Here is a 21,625-nt window from a genome sequence, read left to right on the forward strand (position 1 = left end):
TTCTTGTAAACCATAAACAAATTTGGCAAAAAAAAAAAAACTACAAAATTAAGTAGGTAAAAAATAGAAAAATTTAAAAAAACATTAACAAAACACTTTTAAAAAATCAAAATTAAAAACAAACTAGATTTAAAAAAAAAAAAAAAAAAAAAAACAAAAAAAAAACCTAAAAACCAAAAATCTACTCAAATTTAAAATAAAAAAAATAATATATATATATATATATATGTGTGTATGTATTTTGAAAAAAAAAAACACATTTAAATTTAAAACAATATATATATATATATATATATTTGATTAAAAGAAAAAGTTTTAAATTTTATATTAAAAAAAAAATATTAAACGATTTAAAAAATATTTTTTTTTTTTTTTTTTTTTTAAAACCAAAAAAATTAAAACTTTTAAATTTTTTTTAAACAATTTTTTTATTTAAAAAAAAAATTGACCCCCGCTGTCGTGCATGGAATCTTCTCTTTGCCACCCTACTGCCCGTGGTGGCGTGGCCCTAGGCGGAGGGGTTGCATGCAACACCCTTCGCCCAGGGTCGCGCCACCATAGGCGACCGGGTGACGGAGAGGCAATTCCAGGCAGCGCCTCTGCCCAGGGCCGCACCACTATGGGCGGCCGGAGGGCAACGGGGGTCAATTTTTTTTTTTAATAAAGAAAAATTGTTTAAAAAAAAGGTTCAACCTTTTTTAATTTTTTCTTGTTTTTAAATAAAAAAATATAAGGCTTAATAAAAAATAAAATAGTTGTTGTTGTTATTGTTTTTTTTTTAAATCAAAAATATATATTTCTTTTTTAACTTTATATATATATATATATATATATATAGATATATATATATATATTTCATATTTTTTTTGTTTTATTTTTTTTATAATTGAGTTTATTTTTATTTTTTTTATAAATGTTTTAATCTTAATTTACTAGTTTTAAATTTTTGGTTTTTTGCTAATTTTCTATATTTTTTAATCTAGTTTGTTTTTAAATTTTTTTCCCTAGTTTTTTTCATGTTTTATTAAATTTTTCTATTTTTACTTACTTATATATATATATATATATATATATATATATATATATATATATATATATATATATATATATATTTTGTTTTTTTTTTTCCAAATTCTTTTATGGTTTATGAGATAATTTTTTTAAACATTTTTTTAATGTTTTTTTGTCTTTTATATATATATTATTATATTTGCTTTTTTAAGTAACCAACATTTAAAAAAAGAAAAATAAAACAACTTTAAAATTTGTATCATAATTTAAAAAAAATAAAAATTAAAAAAATTGGACATAATAAATTTGAAAGTGTGAAAAATAAATCCTCTAAAAAAGAAGATATGCTTCATCAACACGTTGCATCAACACATTTCAAAATCAGTATGAAAATCACTAACATTTAAAAAAAAAAAAATTATATTTGATACATAAGAAAATTTAAAGTGTTAAAAATATGCTCCAAAAGAAAAAAGTATATTCTGCGTCGCCACTTTTCAAAATCGGGTCACTTTTTTGCTACCTCTACGAAACGGGTAATCATACCAGTTATTTAAAGTGCCAAAAACTATGATTTAAAAAAAATATGCGTGTTCTGCATTGCGCATTTTCAAAATCAGGTCACTTTTTTGCTATCTCTACAAAACGTGTAACCGTATCAGTTCCTGTTTCAAAGTTTATGTTGTTTGTGGAAGAGACTATGCAGAGACATTTGCGCCAGTCACGAGGATGGAGATAATGCATACAGTTGTGGCAATTACCACTCAACATAAATGCAAAGTGTATCAAATGGACATAAAATAAACGTTCTTGAATGGAGTGTTGAAAAAGGAAGTGTATGTTGCGCAACCACCTGGTTATGAGGTAGAAGATCAAGAAGACAAAGTATATCGGCTGAGGAAAGCTCTTTATGGGCTGAAGCAAGGATCGCGTGCATGGTATAGTAGGATAGATGCTTACTTTTTGGACAATGGTTTCAACAAATGTGACGATGAGCCTACTCTCTACATCAAAGCGAGGGACGGTAAGATTCTTATTGTTGTCTTATATGTAGATGATTTAATCATTACAGGTAGTGATGATTTCAAAGAAGTCATGAAGATTGAATTTGAAATTATTGACTTGGGGTTGTTAAGGCATTTTTTGGGCATATAAGTGAAGCAAACATAAAATGTCATTTTTATCTCTCAAGCAAAGTATATAGCAGACATTTTGGAGAGGTTTAATATCAAGAATAGCAAGCCTGCACCAACTCCAGCTGTCATGGGGTTGAAGTTGAGCAAAGAAGATTGTAGCAACAATGTCAATTTGACATTATACAAAAGTATGATAGGAAACTTGATGTATTTGACCGCCACTAGGCTAGATATAATGTATGGAGTGAGTTTGGTGTCGAGGTTCATGGAAACAGCCAAGGAAACACATGAACCTCAACACCAAACTCATTGCATACATTATATCTGGCCTAGTTGTCAAGCATCGAAAAGGATTCTAAGGTATGTCAATGGGACAAAACAATATGGTATTTTGTATGCCACAGTAGATGATTTCAAGCTAGTTGGTTACATTGATAGTGATTGGGCAGGAAGTGTCGATGATAGAAAAGGCACGTCAGGATATATTTTTCATTTGGGTTCCAGAGCCATTTCATGGGCCTCCAAGAAGCAACCAATAGTGTCAATGTCAACAACATAATCTAAATATGTTGCAGAAACAACAGTAGTGTGTCAAACAGAATGGATGAGAAGGATGTTGAAGGATCTTCTCCACGACCAAGAGGGAACGACAACTATTTTTTGCAACAACACTTCCACAATTGCACTGTCAAAGAATTCAGTCTTTCACAAAAGGACCAAGCATATTGATGCTAAATATCATTTTATTAAAGAGTTAATTATCAATGATAAAATTGTGTTGCAACATTGTAGGTCACAGGAACAATTTCCCGATATTTTCACAAAGCCATTGGCACATGAATTATATATATATATATTATTTTAGCTTATTTTATTTATTTATTTATTTATTTCCAGAGACTGCTTGGGAATTTTGAATGGCAGCAATTGTGATTAAGGTGGAGTGTTGGAAGTTTAATCCCAACCATCGTGTTAAAAACTCTGATAGTAGCCATACTTGTCAGAATTATTTTGCAGGTTGTGGATCTATTTACAGGCTGAAGGACATAAGGTTTGAGCAGGAGTACAAGTTCACCATTCCGCAACACATCAAACCATTCCTCAACACACATCAAGCATTTAAGAATGAATGTGAATTTAATGTAGGGTTGGTAGTTAAGTATGTCAAATATTTACTCCGCCAATGAAATATGTACTCCGCAACATAGATATTAACATTCGTCCATCCTGTGTCTTAATGATACTCCATTTTCAATGTGGAAGGCATTGAAGGACCTCTACCAGAATAGTAGCGATCAATGGAAATTGGCGCTCAAGGATAAGCTTCAAAGAATCAAGATGGAGAACAATGATACTATTTCCACATATTTGAACAAGCTCACCACTTGCAGAGATGAGCTTGGTAGTGTGGGAATAACTACTACCGATGATGATATGGTGAGCCTCACTCTCCTTGGCCTTCTAAAGAGCTAGAATAGCTATCAAGACTCTGTGAATGGAAGGGAGAAACTACCAGATTGGGAACAACTATGGTCAGATCTCATGCAGGAGGAGATCAAGAGAAGCACATGAGATGGTTCTTCATCCAAGGATGATGATGACGAAAATTTGTACTTAGCAAGTAAGGCAAGGAAGGGGAAGGGGAAGAATTCCCATTCCTTCCCCTTCCAAATCAAATTCTTCTCATGGAGGGAAGAAGGGCGACAAGTCTAAAGTGAGATGCTTTAATTGTCATGAGATGAGACATTATGTGACTAGTTGCCCATCGAAGAAGTCCAAGAAGGGATCCTCAGAAGGATCAGAAGGTGAGGCATTAGCCTCTCAGTTCGAAATGGACTTTACTCTCATCGCATGCATGGTGTCATCGATGATGGGTTGTGGTTGGTGTCTTGAGAGTGGAGCCTCATTCCACATGATCGACGATAAAATTTTATTCAGTACCTTGGAGGAGAAATACCTCAAGATGTGCATAGAGATGGGTGACGATGAAAGGTATAGTGTTTCAGGAGTGATCATGGTTGCTTTTCAGAGGGAGCATTGAGCTCCTATCACCTTGACAGATGTGAAGTATGTGCCTGAACTGAAGAAGAACTTGGTATCGGTCGCGATGTTGGAGGACAAAGGTACGATGTTGTCTTCTGTAAGGGAAAGGTTTTCCTTAGACACATCACCACGAGACAGGTGAAATAGATCGGTTCACGAGTTAAGAACCTGTATTCTCTTGAGGTTCAAGATGCATGCAAAGCCTTGAGGAGAAAGGAAAATGTTAGAGACTTGGTGGTTGAGAGAGGGAGTAAATTACCTATCAGCATGCAATCCCAGAAGAAGTCTCAGACGATTGTGGAGGAGCTGCATTTGGAGAAGCAGAGAGGAGACCGAGTGAAGAGATCCACTCATGCAGATACCTCCATTAGGGGGGAATTTCGATCTAAGTGGGAAGAGGGATCACATGCAGCCATACCTCCAAGTGTGATGTGGGGCAATGTGAAGTGATAGTCCCATGAAGACTGAAATTGGGTAGGGTCCATTGAGAGGTTTTATCTCATGGAGCCCAAAGTACATAGTAGCGGGAGGAATTAGTGGGATTGATGCAGTCAGAGATCAAAGTGATAGAGGCTAGAGCAGTCAGATACTAAAGAGAGCAGAGAAGGATTGACAATAGTGCAGAAAGGTCTAGAGTTAGCTGAAGCGCAAAGTTTTTAGTTGACAGAGGCAATAGCAGTCAGAGACTTTGATGACAGATGCATCATACTGATTCAGGTTGGATGTTTTTATTTATTTATTTATTTATTTTTTAATTTTTTAATTTAATTTAATTTTATTTTATTTTATTTTTTTTTCTGGAGTTTCTCGAGCAACAACACTAGAGATAAGTGTTGCATGCATAACATTCCAAAGGTTCACAATCGGGATCAGTTGTATTCCTTTCTTGTTGAGAGGGAGGGTTGAAAATAGCGACAAGAAATGATAAAAATAGAATTTAGTGTATTCCAATTTTAATTTGTCCTTGAATTAAAATTATGAATTAAAATCGAATTTAGTCTCACCAACTGCTTGGAAATAATTAATTAATTCATTATGGATTAATTAGTTGGAGAAATTCAAGTTAGAAGTCTTTCTGAAGTCATGCAACAGTTATCCCTCAAATTAAGGATATTATCCCTTAATTAAGGAGATAAGGTTGAGTTATATTTGAGTTGTAATTAGTTAAATCAGTTTACTGAGTTAAGTCCAGTTAAATTAGTTCCAAACTGTTTGAGGAACTAATTGTGAGTTATCAGTTAGTTGATGCATGCATTCATTCAACTAGTGTACTCCAGATAACTAAAGATTCCCTTATCAGAAACTCATGCATGTCTATTCTGAGAAAGACCCGATTGAGCTAACTGTCAAGGAAAATGTATTATCAGTTTCACGTTTTCTCCTATAAAGGAAACTCATGCATGCAGTCAAGGTAAGGTTCCTTGACGATTGCACAGTTCTGACAGTGTGTTAGAGCAGTGTGTGAGAGTAGTGTTACACTAAGTGAAGGAGATCATCCCAGAGGTAACTGCGCAAGGAAATAGGAGCTTGGAGGGCAGAGTAGAAGGCTTGTGAGAAGCTTTGATTGCCTGTGAGCATCCAGGAGGATTGTACTGAGAGTTGGCTAGCTATGAGAGCTAACGCTTTGTATAATTCTGATGCATTTCCACCTTGTATGCTAATGCAGATAGTGGGGTTTTTAGCTGAGGCTCTCCCTTGAATATTTTCTGTGTTTCATGTGCATTGATTCTTCTTTTTATGGTTATATGTGTTCAACTTTGTTTCAACGTGATCTTTAAGCTTCCGCAAGTTTGATAATAGAAGTAGATTTTAGTATTTTTCTTTGGTATATTGCATTATTGGGTTAATCTACAGTCATATTTTCTACATAGATCTCAGAGGTAGATTTGTAGAGAATTTGCAGGAAATTCTATAGGGAAGTCTTCTCTCATTGGGTGTATTTCTCATGCTCTTTCTAGTGCAACAACAAATGGAAAAAGTCCATGGTTATTGCTTGCTCCAACTTGTATTGTTGCTTTTAACATACATGGGAAAACAATACATTCAACTTTAAAAATTCCTGTAAAAGATATGAAGCCACTATTTGGGCAGGATTTAGCAGTGTTCCAAGAGGGAATGAGACATGTTTGACATATATTGATTTATGAGATGAGCTTTATAGGTCCAAGGATATTCATACACATAGATTCTCTTTTGTGAGAACCCTTTCCTGAAAATAAGGATTGTCCTTTTGATGGTAGGTCCATCATTCTTGTGGGTGACCTTGCCCAACTACCTCCTCTTAAGGATAAACTGTTGTATGCAGGTAGAACAACTGCGAAAGTTTTGTGGGAAAGCTTCAACATTATAGTGGCTCTGGAGAAAATTTATAGGCAGCAAGGAGATGATCCCACACAAACATCTTTTCGCAATATTTTAACCAATATTAGAAGTGTAGAGCCTTCTATTGTTGATTGGGATTTTCTTGTGACCCGTCTTCATACTTGGATGGATTGACAACAAAGTATTTTGTTTGATTCTTCTATTCACTTCTTTGCAACGAATAATCTCATAAATTTGCACAATCGAAAAATGCTTAAAGCGTTAAATTATCCTATTGCGAGATGTGTTGCCAAAAGTAGTAGAAGAATAGAAATAAGTGATAGTGATGATGATATATTGGAGCATGAAGTACTGCTATGTCATGGAGAGCGTGTGATTTTAACATGTAATTTGTGGGTTGAAGTTGGCCTCGTGAATGATGCACTTGGATATATTGAAACTATTTTCTTTGTGCCTGGTTCAAAGCCGCCACAACTTCCACAATTGGTTATAGTTATGTTTGAAAAGTATTGTGGTGTTCCATTTGATAAGTATTTTCAAATTCTTGTACCTATTCCGCTTATTATTAGGGGGAATATGAGGCAAATTCCCTTGAAAATGGCATGGTTGTTGATAATACACAAATAACAGGGGATGACTTTGCAATGAGCCACTATAGATATTGGAGACAGAGAAAGGCAGGGTCTAACATTTACAGCTATATCAAGAGTGAAATAAATAGATGGTTTGCGGATTTCACCACCTTTTTCTTTTCAATGTTATGCAAAAATGAAAGATAGTGCATATGTTACGCTTAGAAAGAAAGAGGAGGAGCGATTAAAGTCAATATCATTTTTGGGGTATTTATCTTCAATACAGTTTAGGGTTTATGAATTATTTTTTAAGTAAATAGACTATTTTAGAGCAATTGTTGTTTGATTTCTTGAATTAGTTTTTTTCTTCATTTGAATCCTTTTATATTTATGTTTCAATATGAAATAAGCAAAATCATAAATGTATAGTTTTGTTTTTGTTAATTTGTTCTCTTTGAGTGTACTGATTTTAATTGTATGTTTTTGTGAATGATTCACAAATATGGAGAACATTGATGGTAATTATTACATCAGAGCGATTAATTCAATTACAAAAACTATTAGTTTTGTTACTTTTATTCGTGCAAGGTTTGATAGAAGGCATGGCTTACATCCTTGTTTTGTTGATGAGCATATCCGTGTTTTGAGTGGAATGAAATAAGATGTTCAAACATTATATCATTTTACCCAAAGGGAATGAAGGAGGAAGATGAGAAGGGATTATCTTGAAAGAATGAAGTATCGTGATCATTATCCTATCGATTTGAATTGGTGTTGCTTTTGCCACTGCTCTAAATGTGTTTTGGAAGAGGCTGCTATGAAATAATTGTGTTGTAGTCGAGTGTTGAGAGTTGAATTTTGTTGTCGAATGTGGTGTTATTGTTATTATTATTTCTTTTGATGTTACTAAACTTTGGATTGTTGTCATTGGTCCTGTAATGTTTAAAATTTCATTTCATTTCTTTATTGCATTGTGAGCAACATTGTCAAAATCGTCATTTCTTAACTATCATGAATGCTTGTTAGTGATTGACAACAATTGTTGTTGATGTCGAAATTTATGTTCTCTTCAATGTATTTACTTTTTCCCATGCTTATAATTAATTAGTAACATTATTTTATATTTTCAATTACCAACATTATTTTAGCAACATTTCACATTGGTTAATGTTATGGTTTTGTATATCTATTTAGGTTGTTAATTTTTATTGTTAATATTTTATTGTTAATTTGATTATTTATTTTATCATATTTTTCTATCATAAATAATGTTATATATTTGGGTTATTAATTTTTATTAATATGTTTTATTTAATTTCATCGTTTGTTTTATTAAATTGTGTTTAATTATTTTTTATAATATTTGCTTATATGTACTATTATTAATTTCTAAAAATATTTTAACATTTCTATTATTATTAATAATATTAATATTAATATAAATATAATTTATTATATTATATATCTATTTACCAACTATATTTATATAAATGTGGTTGGGCTAATTACTATAAATCATAATATTAGTATTTAAGTTAAACATTTGTTCATTTTATTTATTTTTGGTTATCTTCATTATGTTTTTTTATAAATTTAATTTATTTCTAGTCACTATCGTTAATGGAATTTTCAATTTTACCATGACAATGACTTACATTCATTTAAATTTAGTACAGTCTTTTCTTAAAAAAAAAAAAATATTACGAATTCATTTATTTTCTACTCTCATTAATGGCATTTTCAATTTTACTCTGACATTTACCTACATTCATTTAGATTTAATAGAGTCTTTTCTTTAAAATAATAGATTAAATTATTACATTTCAATTTTTTTATTGATAAGAAATTATTTAAGTTTCATTTTATTTATTATTAATTTATTTCCATTTGCATTTGGAATATGATAGGAAAGATGTTTGAAACCCATAAATAAATAATCATAAGAATACAAATTCTCGAATAATAATATAATTGTTTATAAACGACAATGAGTCTTTTATAATTTAGACATCTGATTAAATATAGAATGATAATAATATATATAAACCCAATTTATTTATCGCAAACAAATATGAACTTATTCCAAAAATTTTCACTTTAAATTAATTGAGACTAAGTGTTCCACCTGTTTCAAGGATTTAGTAGTAAAAAAAAGGATTAACCGAATCATACTATGTGGGATTGAGAGATCATAAGAAATAAAATGATATGCCATATTCTCCTCTCCCCATCTCGCAAACATCATGGAATGGAGATTGGGTGAGTAGCATTTTTTTAGAATTCCTCCCTGATTAAGAATTTTAATTTGTAATAGGAGTTATCCCACTTTCTCATACACATTCTTAATTTGTGAAAAAAGCTTTGTTAAAATACTACGAGCCAATATTATGGTTTAGCAATAACATGTATCCAAAAAATCATAAATGGCTTCGAATGACGCTGGTTTATATGACTTTTTTTAATTAATTAATTTAATTAAAAGGTAAAAATAACATAATTATTTTGGAAATATATCTCAATCTTTGACTTGTGTATACTATTATGAATATTCTAGAACATTTCTTGAAGGATAAATCCCTATTATCAGCTTCTAGCCCACTCTAGAATAGAGGATAGGTAAACATTTCATTTCCTTGAAATTACATAAAAATAAAAATAAAATAATTAAATTAATAATTCCAATGAAATTGAGGTAAAATAGACAATTTATCATTGTATGCTTTCGAGGATAAGGATTTTACAATCCATGGTTTTGCTAATGATATATATATAAACTTTGGATCTACTAAGATTTTTGATTAATCAAATTTATTTTCATTTCAAAAAAATTACACTTGATTAATCAAATTTATTTTCACTTTAAAAGAAAATTACACTTCAAAAAATTTAATGTCTCTCACTATTTGGGAAATAAATCCAAACCAATTAGAATAAAATTATAAAAACTCTTTTCCAAAATAACCAAGTGTTCCAAATTATTAAAGAAAGAAAATTAAATAACTATATATTAAAAATGGATAAAAATATATGGAGTACATAAATGATCATCTTAATGGATAAAAATATATTAAGTACATAAATAATAATATCATCAACGAAAAAAAGTCGTTGGAAAAGCGCATCTACTACGGTGGGAAAAACTATGTTTTTTTACGAGCGGGAAAAAAGAGGTAAAAAGCCTCCAAACATAATTATAAAACAGATAGGTACATGAAGGAATACAACAATTAGGGTTTTCAATTTGACCTATCGAAATCGACGAGGTTTAACTTCCGATTTCTTCAGGTGCTGACGCCTCCTTCTAGTGGAAGTAAAGTTGTGAAAGGCGATTCGAAGCGCGATAATCGTAGCTTCCTTTCATCGGAGAGAGCCTTCGCAAATCTGTGGAATCATCTCAAATATATCAACATCGCAACCTATATATATATATATATATATATATATATATATATATATATATATATATATATTGACTGCAATGAACCTTTCACCTACTATTCTTTGTTCTGAAAGTTGTTTCTTTCGATTAAATGAAATCTCTGAAAGTTGTTTCTTTCGATTAAATGAAATCCATGTGCTTACCTAGTCAATGCATCCCCGTTGGTGCCTCTGCCTGTCACTTGTTCAATCACACCCGTCTCTAAATTCATCCTTGAAACAGGAGCCTCCAGAAGATTTTTCCCTATCTTCTTCAGCTCTTCCAGATTCTTCTTAGTTGACAGATCCGTTGAGCTTGTATCTCCCGATAATTCAACCTGATCCCAATTATACAATTTCTTAGACCATTCGAATATGGAGTGTATGCTAATAAAAGTGAATTATATAAGGTCCCAATCTCTAAACAACCACATGACGAATTTTTTTATACATGGAAGAAGGGAAGGACCTGTATTCTTAAATAGTTCTTCTCGGAATTAAAGGCTTGGAACACGACCGTTGCGTAAACGTCCACCATATCTGCACTCGCTTGCTGAAACATGTCAGTTATCAGCACTTTACTGTCGTTGGATAACCATTTAAGCAGTCCCCATTTTGCAGCGTCAATGGCGTCGTAACTAGCTATTTTCTGTCCGGTTCCAAGAGAAAGCACCAGAAACTTGCTACTATACTGTTTAAAACACATATACTAATTATCACTCCAGCTTCTTAATCATTCAAAGGTCAACTATAATGAATATTTGGCTACATGAATCCGATTTATAAACAAAATAGGTTTATAACTCACGCAAGCTTTATAGGTTGACACTAAGAAATCTGGACAGCCTACGATGTTGAAATATTAATTTCCCCTGCTGCATACTGTTTCCAGAAAACTAGTACGCTTCCCAGCACAAATTAAAACAACAGACACCTGGACAGCACTTTTGCCAAAGCAATTTTTTCCTGCAGCAGATAGAGCCGTGCGATATGGATGGGCAGCTGTCCGATTGAATGTACAGGGCCTGCAGCAATGAATTTGACGTGAAGTTAAATCTTCATTGACAGCCAGATTTATCAGTCAAGCGATAAATGAAATTTAATGCGGTTGACAGAGTTGGTAAAAATGGTAAACAACAGGTTTTATTGCAGACATGGGGAATGTACCGCAACATCCAGAAATCTCAGGAATTAGATTTATTTGTCTGCTGCTCCATACCTTGTCTTAATTTCCAGTCTTGTCATAATAATTTTAAGCAGTTTTTCTGGTGTGTTGTTTTTAATGTAATGAGCAGCAGCATAGAAGCAGAGCGATAGTAGTGTTAATCTCTTAGCAATACAGTGCAGCAGCACTCGAATGTAATTTCTGTGTTTTGAAAAAGAATGTGCAGCAGCACGAGCTCAGATGAATGAAGCTTTCATGCACAGCAGTGCAGGGACTGTAAATGAAATGTAAGAGAGAAGCGCAGCAACGCTTGAATGTGATTGTGTGCTGCAGAGAAGAGTAGAAGCAGCAACGAAGGCACATCAGTGCAGAAAAGTAGACACAACAGTGTGTAAGTTTTTGAGGAACAGAGACAGAGCTCTCTTTGTAATGCACAGCAGTGCAGAAGTTTTTTTTGTGTGCAGCAGCATGAATGTATGAATGTATTTTACACACAGCAGTGTAAAATGTTTCATGGAAGAAACAGCGTGTTACAGCAGCGTGTTACAGCAGCGTGTTACAGCAACGTTCTGAGCTGAACCAGAGTGTTTTGTAAATGCACAGGAGTGCAGTCACAGCAATGGAAAGTGCAGACACAGCAGTGAAAACAGCGTGTTGATTTTTCAGAGGAGACAGAGTATTTTGGTTTTCTGTAATGTACAGCAGTGCAGACACAGTAATGTATTTTCAGTTTACAGCATGAAGTTTGTTTTATGTTTTTGAACTATATTTAAAAGTAGCCTTGTAGAAATCCCTCTATGTGAGGAAGGCGAATTTGTATCAGTTGATTTACTGTTTATGAATACAAGTTAATTTTTCCTGTTGCTGTTACACCGTAACCAAAAAAAATACTTGACGTCAAACATTTACGTTGCTGAAACACCACGAACAGCGTTGCTGAAACACCAGTTACAGCAACTGAAAAAAAAAACTGTGTTGCTGAAACACCATTTACAGCAAACGATTTTTTCTGTTTTTCTGTGTAAAAACAGAGTGCGATTTTTGTCTGTTTGTTATGGGATTTATCAGAAAATTCCAACATGGTATCAGAGCTAGTCCAGGCTCTTTGAAGTGTCAAAGAAGCTGAAGGAAGGTGTGGTTGCAGCTCAGAAAGCTTCTCCAGCAGTGTGAAGTTTCAGCCAAAGGGATTCAGGTATTTCTCAAGTTTTTGAGTTATTATTGAAGAAACAGTCAGTGATTTAAAAAAAAAAAACAGAGTCAAGTATTTGAAGCCTAGATAAGAATGGCAAAATCAAAGAAGAAAGTGTCCAAATCCTCTAAGGTTGTGTCTCCCTCCTCTACTAAACTAGAAGGCAATTCGTTAGAATACATTGTATTTGAAACCCCAAAGTTTGATGGAAACTTTGATGTATGGGAAATAAAGATGAGGGCTTTCCTAATGTTTGAAGGGATTGAAGTCTGGGAGTCAGTGATTGATGACAGCAAGATGGATAAAGAATCCATGGAGTATGATGCACAAGCAGCAAAGACTATCTTGGATGGTCTCCCTGATTCAGTGAAGAAGAATCTTGGAAAATATACATCAGCAAAGGATATTTGGGACAGACTGCATGACCTTCATGCAAAGGGAGCACTGACCATGACAATGAGTCAAGAAGAACCCATCATAGAAGCTGAGAATGAAAAGCTTGACCTCATCAAGCTTCAAGTAAAAGAAAGGGATGAAGAGCTTGCCAAGCTTAAGAAGGAACTTGATGAAAGCAAGAGGAAACATCATGAAGAAGTCATATCTATGACAAATCAGCTGAATGAAGCAAAGAAGCAGGCAGATGTCTTGACAAGTCAACTTGAACAAAGGCACATGAGAGTGAATAAGCTTGTAGAAGAGATTGGACAATACAAGGTAGAGGTCTCCTCCCTTAAGTCCGAACTACAAGAAGCCAAGAAGCAGGCACAAGGAGCTGAAAAGAAAATGAAGAGCAGTCAAGTAAAAGATGAAGAAATTTCCAAAATGAAGTCTGATATTATCTCCCTTAAAATAGTAGCAGCTGAAGCTACTCGTAGCAAGGAAGAAACTGAGGGACAGCTAGCAAAGAAAAATAATGAATGTGAAAAGTTAGAAGAAGAGGTTGTCCTCCTCAGGAAGAAGGTTGAAGGGATGAACAAGATCATGAAGAGCTCTCAAGCCTTGGATGATATGCTCAGCTATCACAGATCTCCATATGATAAATCAGGACTTGGGTATGTAGGTGAACCCTCAAACAAGTATGAGGATGCCTTAAGCAAAGGAGATGTGAAGAAGCCAGAAAGAGATGGTGATGCTCCTAGTTCCAGCAAAGGCAAAGAGAAAAATGAAGGCTGCAATAGAAGAAATCCTGCTCCAAGCATAAAACCAGCTCCAAGAAGAAATGTAGCTGATGTCAAAGAGGCAAAAGGCAATGGTTATCATCAAAGGATCTCAAGGCAGCAAGGCTTCAGAAGTACATCAAGGAAACCTCCATCTCCCAGGTACCAAAGTTCATTTTTTGGTTATTGTTATGCTTGTTCAAACTTTGGTCATATGGCAAAAGACTGTAGAGCATTTCATGGAGATAGATGTTGTGGTCCCCGACAATCTCCAAGAAATAATTTCACAAGAAGAAATCATGAATTCTTATTCATGAATAAAGTTGAATGTTTCAAGTGTCATAACATTGGGCATATGGCACGTGATTGTAACTTAACATGGGCTCCTATGCAAGCTAGACCCATGCAAAAGAAGAAAGTTACACAAGTATGGAGAAGGAAGGAAATACAGTCAGAAAGTCTCTTGAGCTCTCCAGCCGATCTAAGTTTCTTTTGAGAAGATTCTGCTGAAAGAAGATAAAGCATACACTAAAGGGGAGCTTGTAATTTTTGTTGTTGAACTGTCTTAACAGTCACTCTTTGATGAAGACCTTTTATAAAAGAAAAATATGAAGTTAAATCTGCCATAACAGCAGAAAAGAAATGGGGGCAGCGCTCAAATGTAAAGAGCAGCAGCGCAAGAAGAAAAGTATGCAAAGCAAGAAGAACCTCACAGCAGTGGGAAGATAGAACATAAAACAGCAGTTTGAAATTTTTTGTTATGGAGCACATGCATTGAAATGCATAGCAATGGAAGGTAGTTTCCTTCTATGTAATGTGAGAGAACATACTCACAGCAGAGTGAGTACAATACACAGCAGTAAAAAAATGTAATGTTTTTCTTCATATGCAATGCAACATGCAAAGAAATGCATAAAGAAAAACATGGACAGCAGATTTTTAATGCACATGGGTGAATGATAATGTGTGGCAGCAGAGAAATGAAAGGAACTGCACAGCAGTGCATTGTGTAAAAAAAAATGAATGAAGACTAAGATTGTGTGAAGCAAGGGTGCATAAGAAAAGGCAGTAGCGTGATGGCAAGAAGGAGAAGCACAATAGTGCGAAGAAAATGAAACCAGAACTAAGAGAGAATGAAGAAATGTGTTTTTACACAGCAATGCAAATAAGAAAATGCAGCAGCATGAAATTTTTGTTGAAGAAATGAAAGGTAATGGCACAGCAGCAGTGCGAGTGTAATCAATGAAGGGGAGCACGCAGTGCGTATTTTTTGTTGTTAAATATGAAAGGAATGCGCAGCAGCGCAAGAGCAAATTGAGAAGTTATTTTATGCACAACAGTGCAGTGATAGAGAGAGTGCTGAAACAGCAGTGCTGAGACAGCAATGCTGAGACAGAGTTGCTGAGACAGCATAATGAGACAGAGTTGCTGAGACAGCAATGCTGAGACAGAGTTGCTGAGACAGCATAATGAGACAGAGTTGCTGAGACAGCAATGCTGAGACAGAGTTGCTGAAACAGAGTGCTGATAGAGAGTTGCTGAGATAGCAGTGCTAAGACAGCTGTATATGCAGCAGCATAAATGTATTGAAAGTTTTACACACAGCAGTGTAATGTTTTTCAGGAGAAGACAGAGTCTGTAATGAATAGCAGTGTAGAGCATATTGCAACCTGAGTGCCATTGTGAAGAGCAATGCGAATGAAGATATTTTCACACACAGCAGTGTAAAATATCAGGCAGACACAGTAGTGTCAATTTGGACAGATTGAAGTGCCTCTGAAGCAGGCATGTTGAAATCCCTCTGTTAAGAGGAAGATGCTCTCGCTGTGTTTTGGAGCAGCAATGCATTCTACAGGCGTGTTTCAGCAACTGTCTGCCAGATGCTGAAACACGTGTTTCAGCAACAGACTGTGTGACTGAAACTGTGTGTTTCAGCAACAGCCTGTGTGGCTGAAACTGTAATTTTCTGAGATAACAGAAATTGGTTGTGGAACTGAAGCGTTCCTTGGTGAATCCCTCTATCAAGAGGAAGATGCTTTTTAGCATACACATGGTAAATCCCTCTATTAAGAGGAAGACAATTTTAATTGGTTGTGGAACTGCATCAGAAGCAGTTGGTGAATTCCTCTATGTGAGGAAGTGTTTGGGTACGACAGAATGCCCAGCAGTTGAAATTAAAGGGGAGTGTTGAAATATTAATTTCCCCTGCTGCGTACTGTTTCCAGAAAACTAGTACGCTTCCCAGCACAAATTAAAACAGCAGACACCTGGACAGCACTTTTGCCAAAGCAATTTTTTCCTGCAGCAGATAGAGCCGTGCGATATGGATGGGCAGCTGTCCGATTGAATGTACAGGGCCTGCAGCAATGAATTTGACGTGAAGTTAAATCTTCATTGACAGCCAGATTTATCAGTCAAGCGATAAATGAAATTTAATGCGGTTGACAGAGTTGGTAAAAATGGTAAACAACAGGTTTTATTGCAGACATGGGGAATGTACCGCAACATCCAGAAATCTCAGGAATTAGATTTATTTGTCTGCTGCTCCATACCTTGTCTTAATTTCCAGTCTTGTCATAATAATTTTAAGCAGTTTTTCTGGTGTGTTGTTTTTAATGTAATGAGCAGCAGCATAGAAGCAGAGCGATAGTAGTGTTAATCTTTTAGCAATACAGTGCAGCAGCACTCGAATGTAATTTCTGTGTTTTGAAAAAGAATGTGCAGCAGCACGAGCTCAGATGAATGAAGCTTTCATGCACAGCAGTGCAGGGACTGTAAATGAAATGTAAGATAGAAGCGCAGCAACGCTTGAATGTGATTGTGTGCTGCAGAGAAGAGTAGAAGCAGCAACAAAGGCACATCAGTGCAGAAAAGTAGACACAACAGTGTGTAAGTTTTTGAGGAACAGAGACAGAGCTCTCTTTGTAATGCACAGCAGTGCAGAAGTTTTTTTTGTGTGCAGCAGCATGAATGTATGAATGTATTTTACACACAGCAGTGTAAAATGTTTCATGGAAGAAACAGCGTGTTACAGCAACGTTCTGAGCTGAACCAGAGTGTTTTGTAAATGCACAGGAGTGCAGTCACAACAATGGAAAGTGCAGACACAGCAGTGAAAACAGCGTGTTGATTTTTCAGAGGAGACAGAGTATTTTGGTTTTCTGTAATGTACAGCAGTGCAGACACAGTAATGTATTTTCAGTTTACAGCATGAAGTTTGTTTTATGTTTTTGAACTATCTTTAAAAGTAGCCTTGTAGAAATCCCTCTATGTGAGGAAGGCGAATTTGTATCAGTTGATTTACTGTTTATGAATACAAGTTAATTTTTCCTGTTGCTGTTACACCGTAACCAAAAAAAATACTTGACGTCAAACATTTACGTTGCTGAAACACCACGATCAGCGTTGCTGAAACACCAGTTACAGCAACTGAAAAAAAAAAACTGTGTTGCTGAAACACCATTTCCAGCAAGCGATTTTCTGGGTTTTCTGTGTTAAAACAGAGTATAAAAACAGAGCATTTTTTTGTCTGTCTATTATGGAATTTTCACAAATTCCCAACATACGAGAGCCCACTGAGTCACTTGGTTAAGTGCAAGCAACGTCTGCAACACACATTTTATAAAACACCAAATCACACAACCTCTTAAACAAAATTCAAAATCATAATTACACCATTGAGAGATGGAGAATATATATATACTGGATTGTTCACTGCAACTCCCGCGTCTATGAGGTTAAAGCTTTTGGTATTGTCCGAGGAATCGTTTTTGGAATCTTTTGTTTGGAAGAAATGAACAGGAAGATATGTTGGAGCCGCTGAGGTTCCAATGCAGACATCGGCCAAAAGTGCATCTTCTAACTCGTCCTGTTTGGCCTGGAAACGAGATTTACCATATATCACTGTAACTGTTGTTGCTCTTTAATTCAAACTTACATTTCTTGTGTCACACGGATCATAGAAACATTACCTTAAAAGTGGTGAAGATTGCAGGATGTTGTATTTTGATGTCGTATGCATATATCACTGTAACTGCTGTTGCTCTTTAATTCAAACTTACATTTCTTGTGTCACATGGATCATAGAAACATTACCTTAAAAGTGGTGAAGATTGCAGGATGTTGTATTTTGATGTCGTATGCAGTGATCACGACGTTCGTTAGGGTTTGGTGTAACCATGTATCCCCCAAATAGTTTCTCACGATTTTGTGCAAGTAATCCCCGGAATATTTGGGGCCACTCAGATCCTTTATTGCGGATTGTAACAAATATCTGTAACAATTCATTTTCTATTAACTCAATATTGATGTTGTTGTTGAACAAAAAAACAAATATAAGCAATATATGTTGATTTTTTAACCAAACAAAAGAAATCTTTTACTAACGTTGTATGTGGAAAAATAAGACAATTACCCAAATAAAACTTCATAATATCCTTTGCAGGAAACAATGGACGATTCTTGTCATTTGGAGCGGTTAACATGGCAGTGACCAATCCTCCCGTGCTGGTTCCATCAATTATGTCGAAATAATCAGCTATACTCACGCCTGGGCCATTCAATTCCTGTCAAAGAACTTATAATTCAATTTGGCAAAAAGGATGATATTTTAGAAAAAGGGATCCATCATAAGATTTTATGAGTGGGGTAGATTAAAATCATTACCTGGAGCTTTTCCTCAAGGAATTCGAGGATACCTGCTGGGATAATCCCACGAACCCCACCTCCATCAATACTGAGAATTGTAATCATTTTGCCATCGGTTGGTGGCGGATTCCCGTAAGTAGTAGCCATGCTCTATACTCAAATTAAGCCTTCACCTCCAAATTAATTTCGACTCCTTAAATTTAGAAAACGATGCATATACTGATATATCGATTGAACGAATGAATTGGGATGCTTCTCGTTTATGCTATATTTGAACAGAGGGGAAGATAATTAATAAATATAATAATATGTTGTTGCAGTAGACAATTTACGAACATGCCTGGAAGTTGAAGGTGGGTCTTTGTCTTTATCTTCGTGACGGCATGAGTGTTGGAATTTAATTCCAACTGCAACAATGAACAGCTGGATTTGCAGTAAATACTCCAGCCTATTAGATGCCTTAAAGTCAAGCCCGATATTTTTGCACATTAATATGCATTAAAGTTTCAATTGAATTCCCCTGCAGATAACCGACTTGTTTTTTGATAAAAGCATCGCCGCCTTGCTGCATTAAATTCGGTGATAGGCATTAGAAGATATTCTGTAATATTTTACTGTTTAAATCAGATATGTTTTAGCATATAAATGCATCACAGCAGTTCACTTTTAATGTTAGCAGTAGATTGATAGAGAGCAGAGGAGAGCACACAGCAGCGTGAAGATAATATTTGCCAGATAGTGAAACACACAGCAGTGCACAGCAGGAGTAGATGCAACAGCACAGCGGAGAGAAGAAAGGGAAAAATGCACAGCAGTGCAGATATTTGAATGAAATTTGTTTAACAGATGTTTATTTGTGTGGAACAGAAGCGTTCCTTGGTGAATCTGTTTTGTAATAGAAGTTGTGAAATTCCCTCAGTATGAGGAAGACAAATCTGTAACAATTAGTTTATTTTTAATAAACGCAAGTTAATTTTTCCTGTTGCTGTTACACCGTCACCGTTGCTGTTACACCGTAACTCAAAAAATACTTGACGTCAAAAATTTACGTTGCTGCAACACCACGAACAACGTTGCTGCAACACAAGTTACAGCAACTGAAAAAAAAACTGTGTTGCTGAAACACCGTTTCCAGCAAGCGATTTTCTGTTTTTCTGTGCAAAAACAGAGTGCAAAAACAGAGCAATTTTTGTCTGTCTGTTATGGAATTTATCAGAAAATTCCAACATGGTATCAGAGCTGGTCTAGGCACTCAGTGAGTCAAAAACAGAGATTGTTTTTCACTGTAGGAGCTGTAAGAAGTTTGTTGAGCTGACTTTTTCCAGCAGAGAAAGTTTTTGCTTGTTTTCATTTTACAGTCAGTATCTCTTCTTTACCAATACTGGTTAAGATGGCAGATGCTGGAACAGGTTTGACAAATTCCCAACTACCACAGTTTAATGGGAAAAATCACAGTTATTGGTTCATAACAATGAAAGCATTGTTTGCTTCTCAAGGAATATGGGAGCTGGTTGAAACTGGCTATGTTGAACCTGCAGATGCAACAGCACTGGCTGCTTTGACAGTAGCAGAAAGAGACCAGTTGAAGGGCGACAGAAAGAAGGATGCCAAAGCTCTCTTTTTTCTCTTCCAATCAGTACATGAAAGTGTTTTTCCGCGGATTGCAGCAGCAACAAAATCCAAGGAGGCATGGGATATTCTCAAAACTGCCTATCAAGGCATAGAGAAGGTGAAGACTGCAAAGTTGCAGATGTTGAGGAGAGACTTTGAAAATCTCAGCATGAAGGAATCTCATACAATAGATTCATTCTTCACTCAGGTTATTGGCTTGATAACCCAGATAAGATCTCATGGTGAAATTCTTGAAGATAGAAGGATTGTAGAGAAAATCTTGAGATGTTTACCCTCAAGGTTTGAATATATCGTGGTGGCAATAGAAGAAACAAAAGATCTCTCACAGTTCACAGTAGATGAGCTGAGTGCTTCTCTTTTGTCTCATGAACACAGACTGAGTAGAGTAACAGATTTCTCTTTTGAGCAAGCATTCAAGACTCAGATGTCTTTTGGCCAAAGAAGAGGTCGAGGCAGAGCAAATAACAGAGGTCATAGAAGAAGCCAAAACAGAGGCAGAAATTACCCTGCTAGCACAAGCGGAAGGAGCTGCAATCAGAACCAAGCTGAAGGTTCAAGCAAACAACGAGCTCATGGACAAAGGTATGACAAATCCCAAGTCCAATGTCATTATTGTAAAAAATTTAGGCACTACGCCAATGAATGCAAGAAAAAACAAAATGACATGAATAATAGGCAGAATGCTAATTTTGAAAATGAAGAAGATAAGAACACAAAGAACGTGCTGTTAACATGTAACATAGCATAAGACAAACAAGAAGATTTTTGGTTCTTAGACTTAGGTTGCAGTAATCACATGACTGGAAATATTGCAATGTTTGCCAATCTGGATGAAAATGTGAAATCTGAGGTAACAACAGGGACTGATGATAAGATAACTGTCAAGAGTAAGGGCAGAGTCAGTATTCAAGAAAAAAATGGAGAACAGATGATTGTGCCAGAGGTATACTATGTACCTGGTCTGAAATGTAATCTTTTGAGCATTGGACAACTCATAAACAAAGGTTACAACGTGTTCTTCAAAGATGATTTGTGTACTATCAGAGACATACCTCCAAGTAAGAAGATCATTGCACAGGTGCAGATGACCAGCAATAGAATGTTTCCTCTCATACTCAGGGCAGATTTGAAGGAAGGCAGAACTATTGCGGCTGTAACACAAGAAGTCTTTCAGGAACAAGTGAAAGATGTGAATTGGTTGTGGCATTTGAGATTTGGACATCTCAATTTTGGAGGCGTGAATCTGTTGCACAGAAAGAGCATGGTAAAGGGATTGTCTTTGATTGAGAAACCAGACAGCCTTTGTGAAGGCTGCATCTTGGGCAAGCAACACA

The 21,625-nt window shown here is 35.3% G+C and overlaps 1 protein-coding gene across 1 annotated transcript; it reads right to left on the reverse strand.

The window, feature by feature from the left end:
- Positions 1 to 10,365: 10,365 nt before the first annotated feature.
- LOC149219156 (patatin-like protein 2) lies at positions 10,366 to 18,785 on the reverse strand. Its single transcript, XM_089386720.1, has 9 exons — positions 18,678 to 18,785; positions 18,399 to 18,577; positions 18,108 to 18,285; positions 17,716 to 17,889; positions 17,575 to 17,617; positions 11,310 to 11,347; positions 10,971 to 11,192; positions 10,667 to 10,839; positions 10,366 to 10,465 (listed from the first exon to the last, which is right to left on the reverse strand). Exons 1-9 carry the CDS (start codon positions 18,762 to 18,764, stop codon positions 10,366 to 10,368), a joined length of 1,194 nt encoding a protein of 397 aa, XP_089242846.1. The 5' UTR covers positions 18,765 to 18,785.
- Positions 18,786 to 21,625: the final 2,840 nt, after the last annotated feature.

This window comes from Pinus tabuliformis, chromosome Q, assembly GCF_031772625.1.
Source record: "Pinus tabuliformis cultivar Carrire ecotype Pingquan chromosome Q, CPIR1, whole genome shotgun sequence".
NCBI classification, from domain to species: Eukaryota; Viridiplantae; Streptophyta; class Pinopsida; order Pinales; family Pinaceae; genus Pinus; species Pinus tabuliformis.

Bases quoted from the DNA above. Each gene is read 5' to 3' on its own strand.
- LOC149219156 (XM_089386720.1), bottom strand. From the start codon at position 18,764: ATGATTACAATTCTCAGTATTGATGGAGGTGGGGTTCGTGGGATTATC. The intron at 17,618-17,715 runs GTATATATATAT...TGTGTGTTGCAG, and splicing joins GAGTTGCAGTGAACAATCCA to ACGTTGCTTGCACTTAACCA. The intron at 10,840-10,970 runs GTCCTTCCCTTC...AATTGGGATCAG, and splicing joins AGAACTATTTAAGAATACAG to GTTGAATTATCGGGAGATAC.